At 37.9% G+C, this 10516-nt stretch overlaps 3 protein-coding genes across 4 annotated transcripts; 2 read left to right on the forward strand and 1 right to left on the reverse strand.

The window, feature by feature from the left end:
• Positions 1-43: 43 nt before the first annotated feature.
• On the forward strand, positions 44-4613 carry LOC116031902 (outer envelope protein 64, mitochondrial-like). Its single transcript, XM_031274254.1, has 13 exons — positions 44-406; positions 498-650; positions 731-855; positions 1150-1275; positions 1420-1602; positions 1771-1915; positions 2186-2354; positions 2675-2809; positions 2907-3101; positions 3362-3489; positions 3594-3645; positions 3936-4005; positions 4137-4613. Exons 1-13 carry the CDS (start codon positions 174-176, stop codon positions 4217-4219), a joined length of 1797 nt encoding a protein of 598 aa, XP_031130114.1. The 5' UTR covers positions 44-173; the 3' UTR covers positions 4220-4613.
• A 375-nt stretch (positions 4614-4988) lies between these two features.
• On the forward strand, positions 4989-8412 carry LOC116031819 (monoacylglycerol lipase ABHD6). 2 transcript variants are annotated; one of them, XM_031274129.1, is made up of 7 exons: positions 4989-5920; positions 6001-6093; positions 6189-6256; positions 6350-7048; positions 7156-7287; positions 7414-7757; positions 7829-8412. In XM_031274129.1, the coding sequence occupies exons 1-4, from the start codon at positions 5216-5218 to the stop codon at positions 6471-6473; spliced, it is 990 nt and encodes a 329-aa protein (XP_031129989.1). In that variant the 5' UTR covers positions 4989-5215; the 3' UTR covers positions 6474-7048; positions 7156-7287; positions 7414-7757; positions 7829-8412. The 2 variants fall into 2 exon arrangements, with proteins under 2 accessions (XP_031129989.1, XP_031129988.1); XM_031274128.1 differs by having other exon boundaries at positions 7901-8412.
• LOC116031818 (metacaspase-1) lies at positions 6426-8265 on the reverse strand. The gene is made up of 5 exons (XM_031274127.1): positions 7822-8265; positions 7426-7750; positions 7216-7327; positions 6953-7132; positions 6426-6799 (listed from the first exon to the last, which is right to left on the reverse strand). The coding sequence occupies exons 1-5, from the start codon at positions 8228-8230 to the stop codon at positions 6743-6745; spliced, it is 1083 nt and encodes a 360-aa protein (XP_031129987.1). The 5' UTR covers positions 8231-8265; the 3' UTR covers positions 6426-6742.
• Positions 8413-10516: the final 2104 nt, after the last annotated feature.

Genomic DNA, 10516 nt, shown 5'->3' on the forward strand with positions numbered 1-10516 from the left:
TGAAAACAGCTCCCTCCATACTAGCGGTTTTTCTTGGAAAAGAAGTTGGGATCGTATTCGTACATTTTCATTTCCAGTATATTCCACGCTAGACGGCGCTAAACCCACGGGATTTTTCTAAACCTCCCTTAAACCCTCTCAAAACCCCTAAATTCGCCGATTAATCTGCGGCCATGCCGAGGCTATCGAAGCTCAACGTCTCCAACCCCAAGCTATGGGTGGTGATCGGCGTTAGCGTCGCTGGAGTTCTAATCCTTGCTGAGGTTCACCGCCGCCGCCGGCGGCTTAGAGTTAGGGAAGACTTTGGAGCCTTCATCGAACGCTTCGAGCTGCTTCCTTTTCCTCAACAGCCTCCTCCGGCCGCTCGGCTTCCCCTCTCTGGCCTTACATTTGCGATCAATGACAAGTCGGTCTATGATGCCCTTCTGTAAAAAAAAATTTGAAGTATGGTGTTTTTCTTTTTGTTTTTGTTAAACTAACTTTTTGTAGTTTTGTAGTATTGATGTGAAGGGGTACGTGACCGGGTTTGGAAGTCCGGAGTGGAAGCGGACGCATGAAGCCGCCGGAATAACGGCGATGGTTGTGACGGCTCTGCTGAAGGCCGGAGCTACTTGTATTGGCAAGACAGTTATGGATGAGCTCGGTTTGGGGTAAGGTGTATTCATTTCATAGTTTTTGAGGCCGAGGGAGGTAACTCTAACTTAGTAATACTCTTGCAACATGGTCTCAGGTTCACCGGAAAGAATGCACACTATGGAACTCCAACTAACCCAAAATTGCCATCTCACATTCCCGGTGGCGCATCCAGTGGTTCAGCTGTAGCTGTTGCTTCCAAACTTGTTGATTTTGCTCTTGGTATGGATTTATTGCCTTCAACACAAGGAACTGAGATCTTTGGGAAGAATTACTTCCCATCAGATCATGAGTTACTTCATAATGCACAATCTAAAGCATCTTCAAAAAACCTAAATAGGATTTCTATGTTTGGAAAAAAATAATAGAAAAGGCAAGCATGGCCAATTTTAGTGAAACGGAGAAAGTATCTTACAGAGCATTGAGTATGTTGTAGATTTTATGCCATTTGCTTTTGGTAGGTGCATTTCAATATGGTGGTAATATTGCATACTGATATGTGTTTCTGTATTTTAGGTACTGATACCACCGGGTGTATAAGATTGCCGGCATCATTTTGTGGTGTTATTGGCTTTAGACCATCTCATGGGATTGTGTCAACTATTGGTGTACTGCCACTCTCCCAAAGTTTAGACACCATTGGTAGGTTTCAGTCTAAAAACAAACAATTTAAGTTTATTGGCTTTGTTGTTTGGGCTGCTTGGCATTGTTCTAGCCAGATTTCCCTTTTTGACATTGGTGCTTGCAGTGTCAATTGTTTAACACAATGGAAATATTTTTATGCAGGTTGGTTATCTCATGATCCTTCCATTTTGCATAAAGTTGGACATCTGTTACTTCAGCTTTCCCCCTCTGAACCCAAGAGGATGGGTCGCTTTCTTATAGCTGATGATCTTTTTCAACTGTCTAAGGTTCCCTCACAGAAGACAATCGATATTGTCAAGAGATCAACAGAAAAATTATCTGGCTGTAAGTTGCAGTTCGTTTGTTTTGATCACATGATATCAGCTTCATTTCATTCAGTGGAATATGCTGTATGGCGGGCTATAACTTCTGAGCACACACTGTTGTTCTACTAATAGATCATAAGCATGTCTGAAAATTAAGTGAAACTCCATACTTGTGTTGGTAGTACAGATCATACACCACTGCATATCAATCTTGGGAAGTACATCGCTACAAATGTTCCCAGCTTGAAAGGTTTTTCTGAAGAACCAACTCGTCAGCAACAAGGAATTTCAACTTTACAAGCTATCTCTACTGTGATGTTTCAACTGCTGAGGTACATTTATAAGTTTTAGTTGTTTGTCTGATCAAGTGAAGCTTGAAAGACAATGTGAAATACTTCCTTTGCAGTTTGTAATCTTGAATTAATCATTAATCATTGCTTAACTGTTTCTGTTGGTAGATTCTTTTCGACTTTCAATTTATTTCTTTTTCTTAAAGCAGACACCTGTGCAGTCTCAACCACTGGTTGCCTTGTTTTTATATTGAGCATACTACAAATTTAATATGAAAAATACTGGTGATGGATGATGTGATTTCTTTTCAGTTACGAGTTCAAAACAAATTATGAAGGATGGATAAATGAAGTCAAACCCAAGTTTGTTTCTGATGTTGCTGATTGTGTTACTGCTGCAATTACCTCAATACCTAAAAACATTAAACTTCTCTATAAGATCAGGACTGAATTGCGAGCTGCTCTTGACAGTCTCTTGAAGGTACATGTGTAAAGTTTTACTATTTTTCTTTGTTTTTACAAATGCAGTGGATGAAGAAGTTATTGTGCTACTTGTGGGCTAGGGCGAGATCTATTTTGGAGTGAATTCCTAAAGTTGTGGCTGTAAAGTAAACCTTGAGTTCAGAGTGAGATCTAATTTTGGAGTGAAAACCTCAAGTTCAGAGTCTGATATACTTTGGAGTTAATTGGGACAACATGATTAATACTAAGTATCTATGTTGATTCTTCTGACCGTGCTTTGTCTGTGGATTGTTTAATACCTTGTATCTGATGAATTTTTTCATTTCATTGTATTTAAAGGACGATGGGATATTAGTAATTCCCACTGTGGCAGACCCTCCATCAAAACTACTTTCAAAGGAAGGTCTATCTACTGAAGTTCGTGATAGAACATTTACTTTATTGAGCATTGCCAGTTTGTCAGGCTGTTGTCAGGTACTTTTATGTATCAATTTAATGATTAATGTTTTAGTTTCTCTCCCAAAAGTGTGCATGGCATGCTAAAAAGAGGATCATTTGTTTTAAATATCAGGCAGCCATTCCATTCGGAGAACACGAAAAATATCCAGTCTCTGTGTCATTTATTGCATCACACAGAAGTGATAAGTTTTTGCTTGATACCATCCTGGATATGTTTTCCTCTCTTCAAGAGGAAGTGAGCGAGGTTTCAAAAGCTTTACCATTACCTGATGATAGTGCGGATGACTCTGAACTGTTGAAAGAAAAGGTCCTGTTCTCCAATCCTTTATTTGATACTTGAGGCATGATGGATTACTTTGAGCTAAGTTTATGAAGTATTTTCTTTGTGGACTATATCTTGCCTTAGAAGATTGAACTTGATGTAATGCCATAGTGGTTATGATGTATTTTCTTTTGAAGTTTGCTTCCATGTTGGTCTTCATTTCTTTTCCTTCTGTCTCTTGGAGGATTGTGGACTGCAATTGCTTTGGTTTTTTCTCCTGTGTGATTGTGTTATTATTGTTGCAGGGAAATGCTGCATACAAGGGTAAGCAGTGGGATAAGGCTATAAGCTACTATACAGAAGCAATAAAATTAAATGAGATGAATGCAACTTTCTATAGCAATAGGGCAGCTGCTTACTTGGAATTGGGATGGTATGATGTACCCTTTCTTCTCTGTGCATGGATTGTTTTCATTTCCTTGATATTCCTGTATTTTTTGGAGGGAGGTTTGCCAAGCATTTCATCTTTTTTTGCAGCTTTCAACAAGCTATAAAGGACTGCACTGTTGCAATCTCTCTCAATAAAAAGGTAAAAGAAAACACTCTTTTCTTTCTTATCTCATGGAATGAGCTTTCTGCTTCCCAGGGCAGGCCATTACAATTAGTGCACTGTTTATCCTATTGGGAGTCATACTAATCTCAGAACTTGGTAATATCTTAAGCAAATCTACCGGAATTTTATGAGTGAAAACATTATGTTCATTATTTGGTATCAAAGTTTCTCATAGTTCAATACTTCACCAATGGTACTTCTGTATGGTTATTCTTCTGAAATGCATTTGCTTAATGGCTTCAGCCATTTTTATTTTTCTGATGCAGAATGTGAAGGCATATTTGAGACGAGGGACAGCTAGGGAGTCGCTTCTCTTCTATAATGATGCTCTTCAAGGTTTGTACAATATGTCAATATGTTTTGCTTAGTTGCTTCCGTTTCCTTTTTCTTTTGACAGTTTGTAGCTTCTTCTCTTTCCTAATAACCGCTGATTGTCACTTTTATTATCCTTTGTTGAATATTTTCAGATTTTAGGCACGCACTTATTCTGGAACCAAAGAATAAGGTAGCAAGTCAAGCTGAAGAGAGACTGAGGAAACTGATTAGTTAATGGTTTCTGCATCACAATAGTGTTAAACATGATCAATTCCTTTTGAACATTGGTGAGCTACCTTGATTATTCTTGAACTTTTTTGACAAAAGCATACCAGTCTCGGAGGACAGATTTATTGACAGATACTGGAATTCCAGGCAATCTTAGTACATAAAATTTTGTACAACTATTCGGAGGACAGTTTTGTTGACAGATCTTGGAATTCCAGGCAATCTTAGTACATAAAATTTTGTACAACTATTCGAATTTCACATCGGTCTTTTAGATGATGACTGGTAAAAACAGAGAATTTTTGTGCTATACTACAAGCCATGTTCACATGCCCAATAAGGCATCTGTTCTGTTTGTGAATCATCTTAAATTGAGTTTCATAAAGTACCTGATGTTTCCAGTGGTTTCTTGTTATTGATGCTTGATTAAATATGTTAAATTCGCCTTTACCAATTAAGAGTCACTATTTAGCACAAAAAATATTATGTTAATCATATTATCTCTACCATTTCAGAGCTTGTTAGTAGGGATTAGAGTTGTAAGATTAGTCTTGAGACGTTAATTTTTCTGTTGATTGGCTGCAACATGGACTATGAGTGAATGAGTATTTGACTGGACTCGATCTTGTGTAATATTTTAATAGGATAATTCTTTGAAAAAAAGTGTTATGTTGTATATGAAGGATTATATTGCGGATGTCTTTTTTGATATTTGTTTGTTTTAGTATAAGAAAAGAATTACGTTAATCGGTTCTTAGCTTGTAAATTTGTATATTTAAAGTGTGTATAAAAATGGAAAACAAGTGGATAAAAAGTTGCAATTTATGTCTGGCTGACCGGGCGTCTGGGTCTGGTGTTACTCCTATGATGGGGGAATTAGTTATAAGAAAAAAAGACAAATATTTTGAAGCGTTTCGTCTATGGTCTCTGTTAGTACTGCCCTGGTTGAAAACGGAGGAAAATCTCTGGCATTTTGATCGCCGGCGTAGTAAAAGGAAAAGCCATGAGATATAAGTTTCTGGGCAGTATGAAAAAAACAGGCTTACGAGAGACGACTAGGAAAGACAGCATTAATCACTCCAAGACTTCCAGATGTCTTAGCTTCACGGCTTCCCGAGATTGGTATTACCGTTATTTCTTCGCGTTTTCCGGCCTCCGTTCCGTCACCACCGACTTCGGCGACGGCACCAAAATGCATTGTTGGGTGCCGAAGGTTCAGAAGCCAGACAAGCCTAACCTCCTCCTCCTTCATGGCTTCGGAGCCAACGCGATGTGGCAGTACGGCGATATCCTCCGCCACTTCATCCCCCGCTTCAATGTCTACGTGCCGGACCTCCTCTTCTTCGGCGGATCCTCCACCACGCGCCCCGAGAGGACGGAGGAGTTCCAGGCCCGGTGCGTCAAGAGATTGATGGAGGCTCATGGCGTGGAGGAGATGAGCCTGGTGGGAATAAGCTACGGCGGATTTGTCGGTTACAGCCTGGCCGCGCAGTTCCCCCGGGCCGTCGAGAGGGTTGTGCTATGTTGCGCCGGTGTTTGCGTGGAGCAGAAGGATATGGAGAATGGATTGTTTCAGGTGGCGGACTTGGACGAGGCCGCCTCCATTCTGATGCCGCAAACGCCCGATAAGCTCAGGGAACTGATGCGCTTTTCGTTTGTTAAGCCTATCAAAGTCATCCCTTCATACTTCCTCACCGATTTTATCGATGTAAGTTCACTCTTCTTTATTCTGGAATTCTTATTAGCTATGATTTGATTTTGTTTACCTATTATCTTGTGTGTTGACAGGTGATGTGTTCTGATTATATAATAGAGAAGACACAACTCATCCATACTATTCTTGAAGACAGACACTTCTGCAATCTTCCAAAGATTAAACAGGTTAGATATATCATAAACAAACCCTAGGAATTGAATATTATCTGCATTCAATTTCGTTTTAAGATTTTCATCTCTACTCTTCAAAATTTATTCAGAGGACATTGATCATATGGGGAGACCAGGATCAGATCTTCCCTCTGGAGTTGGGGTACAGGCTTCAAAGGTAACAAAATTCATTACGAAAACAATTAAGGAATTAAACCAAGTATTTTCATTTTATTGATGTGTAGAGTTTTTGTCCTGAAAATAATGATAGGCACATTGGAGAAGAAGCTGACTTAGTAGTGATAAAGAATGCAGGGCATGCTGTGAACCTGGAGAAGACCAATGAGTTTGTCAAACACTTGAAGGCATTCCTTTATGAATCTTTGTCCGATTAGATGAAACCCAACATCTATTACCTTCTGTATAGTATGGAATATTACATTGTATTGTTTGTGTGTGGTTAATGATCAAAATGGTCGTAAACTGACTCTCTGTTTTTGTGTTCATAGCATTGATGCTTAATGAGAAATATATCTGGAAAATTATAGGAGTGTACAGAGAATATTATCATCTTTTATTTCTTGTTGATGAGGCCAGGAATCAATGGGGGTGTCTCTGGATGCTATCCTCCAAACTTATCTTTCAGCTGCACACACTGTCGAAGTTACAGATTCAACTTCTGGTTGATGTCAAAATCTTGGGAAGATGATAAAACAGTGTCCTGTGCATTATAAGGAAAACTATGATTGAGAGAAGGCAGTGGTGGTTTATACCCTGATCTTTTTAGTGTCTAATTTGACGCGACTCAATGGTGGTTGTCTGCATATTAGCTCATTCATGTGTGAATCATATGGGTGGAAATAGAGCTTAATACCTGTTCCAATTTGCGGTTGAAGAGATTGAGAGAAGGCAGGCATCTTCCTCTATTGGCAGCTACAATTGACTGGTGCATATAATTCAGCAACCCACCGTATGTTATATTTGGATTTTCCTTTATTGCTCTTATGAATGTGTATGTCATTGCTCCATTCATTTCTTTTCCTGAGGAAAATGCCTGCATTAAATTAATTTTGACAGAAGTTAGAGGCTGCTGAGCTCAGAAAGGAGCAAATAAAAGAAGCGAAGATGAAATGTTACAGATGTATCTGCAGCCATTTGATGATCTTCACAAGCACCAAAACAGATTGCCTTTCCACCAAGTGTACCCTTGTAAGTACGACTTGGAGGTTCATTATTTGCCCACCTCTTTCTGTTCAGTAAAAAAAAAAAAACAGAATTTAAGGTTTTATATCATGTCTATCTTGATCATGTTGATAATAAAGGGATGACAAACAGGCTCATATGTACTCTTTGCGGTTGTAAACACGTGGTAAATCAAGAATGGTTCCACTGTGGCAGGCATCAACAATGGCATGGAGTTTGATTCCTTGTCTGAGTGGTCTAACGATGATGTCATTGATGGCATTGTCTAGGATCATGCCTTCACTCTTGAAGTCAAGAGGACAGATGGTTTCATCGAATCCATCAATCTCGTCTCCATCAAATTCAGGCTGTCTCAATCCATGCCCCGAGAAGTAAAACACCAGGGAGTCCCCTGGACGCAAGTTCTTCATCAGCCACTTGAATCCCTCCAGTATATTCTTCCTGGTTGGGGCCCTGTATGGCTCTTCCTCTGCAAGGTACATATTTCTTTCTCTGATATCAGATTGCACTGAAAATTTATGATTCCAGAAATTCCATTACCTGCAAGAATCAGAATCGAAGCAGGCTGAAAGCTGAAATGTTCAACCAGCAAATCCCTCATGTTCTTCACATCTTGCAGGGTTCCTCTCAGCTTGAATTTCTCCTTCTGGTAAGTCACTCCACAGAGAAGCGCCCGTTTCCCACTTGGAAGTTCCTCCCGGCTACTGATCGACGATAGGCTTGGCATAATGCTCAGACTACTGAGAGATTTAAGGCCCCCTGAACTCTTCTTCATCAAAATATTCCCAAACTTCCTTCTTCCATAACTGGTATTGCCTGGTTCTTGGATTCCCCCTTGTCCATCTCCAACTGACACTCTATTCTGGCAATTTCTGCAGTAAACTCCACCATGGTTATACACTGCCAGTTCCTGCTCACAGATCTTGCATGCTGCCATTGCCTTGTACATCAATCTTTCTCAATTAAACGCGTTAAGATTCTTGATTGGTTAGACACTGCATTTATTAGTTTTAATGTAATGCACGTAAGATTATTCGTGTAATCTAACGATTTAGACAAAACAATATTCTTCATCCTAGTTTATTGATGAAGATCATGTCATAAAGCTAAAGTGGAGTTGGAATTAAAGCACTTTCGATCCGCAAGCACTAGGAAAAAAGTTTATTTATATTATTTCTAATTTAGGTTATTCCAGGTTTTCTGAACCGTAGAACAGTCTACTTTTGTGTGTGCTACTGCTAGGAATATTCCCATTTTATCATGTATGGTTAAGTGACAATATATATGTGTGAGAGAGAGAGGGAACCAGATGCTCACTTAATTCTGACCACAAATCTAAATTTTGGTTTGGAAGAATAATTCTGTGAAGTGTTGGCCTCTTCAATTCGTTGAGCTGGGGATTCACTCTTTTGGGAGAAAAAAATGTAGCCTCTTTCACGAATAACCCGACAAATTGCAAACGCTCATCAATAAGTCAGCCAATAATCATCACAAAACTAAAGTGTAGTGTAATTAATTAACATAAATAGATAAATGTGTATGTAATCTACATCCGCCAACTCAATGAGGTAGTTCAAGTGGTAAGTGGTCTCTTGTGCCTCTCGGTCATCCGACAACGCAGAAAGACCCAATGAGTGAGGTATATATAAGCCAATTTTTGTGTCCTCAAGCTGCACAAATATATGGGAGGTGCAACCAATTAAGCTGTACAAGTACAGTGTTGCACACATGCTGCACAATGCTTGCACGCATTCACCCTTTATATATATATGTCCTCAGGTTGGCCAATTCATCAACTGTGTGGACCATACTATCAAATAATGTACATTCAATATAAAAATAATGTACATTGTATTCAGGGAATATACATTATTTGTGTACTGAATGTACATTATTTTCATAGTATAAAAATAATGTACATTCAGTACAAAAATAATGTACANCAGGGAATATACATTATTTGTGTACTGAATGTACATTATTTTCATAGTATAAAAATAATGTACATTCAGTACAAAAATAATGTACATTTAGTACATTAAAAATGTACATTTTATTATGGTCCACACAACTGTGTGGACCATGGTCCATACAATAATTTGCCTTCATCAACCCTGGACTATGCTCTAAGTCTAACCTTAGCTCCTCTTGGATCCTTTCCATAGTAGGTATTGGCAGCCATAGGAGCAACTTCAATGGAAGTAGAAGAGCATTTGATATTGCGCCTTAAATGGATCCCCACATGCCCAGTATAGCTGATCATTCTGTCGAACACCTTGGGACAGAACTGGCACCCATACTTCCCATCCTTCTTACCATTTAGTGGATGGCCGCCTTTGATTTGAATGTCAACGTAACCACATATATTAACATTCAATAATAATAATAATAATAAGGCAGAAGGGTCAAATAATCACATCAATCACTCACTCCTTTGTAGTGTTCAATTTATCCCTTCACTGTAATAAATCAATTAATAATTTGTAAAAAACAAGTTGCATATGTATCAAATAAATCATTAAATCTATAAATTAATCTTTGTTAACCACAAATAAAGGATTACATACTATATGTAATCATAAATCTTGTGCATATATACATGAAGAGTAATATACAACTAAGATGCGATGACTTAACAAATAAAAAGAGTAATATACAACTAAGATGCGATGACTTAACAAATAAAGGATTACATACTATATGTAATCATAAATCTTGTGCATATATACATGAAGAGTAATATACAACTAAGATGCGATGACTTAACAAATAAAGGATTACATACTATATGTAATCATAAATCTTGTGCATATATACATGAAGAGTAATATACAACTAAGATGCGATGACTTATTATGTTGTGTGTTCTAATTTGCCCTACATGAAATGGTGATGCATGGCACATTCAAACAAAAATGCACATACAAATTGATGGAGTGATGATCATCAAATCAAAGTAATAAAATAAAAATTAGGGTTATGGAAAAACCAAAATATAGTTTAGTTTATTGGGAGTAGATAAGATGCATTATTATTCATTAGTATATCGATGTGAATGATATATATATATGATGATCATATCAAATCCTGTAAATTTGAGTATCGTGACTTTTGATCTATACGTTATTAATTAGGGTAATGCCTTATGGTTTAACTTTTAGATGGTAGCTGATCTTTTTTTTTTTTTTTTTTTTTTTTTTTTTTTTTTTTTTTTTTTTTAATTTTTTTTTTTTTT

This window comes from Ipomoea triloba, chromosome 10, assembly GCF_003576645.1.
Source record: "Ipomoea triloba cultivar NCNSP0323 chromosome 10, ASM357664v1".
Taxonomy (NCBI): Eukaryota; Viridiplantae; Streptophyta; class Magnoliopsida; order Solanales; family Convolvulaceae; genus Ipomoea; species Ipomoea triloba.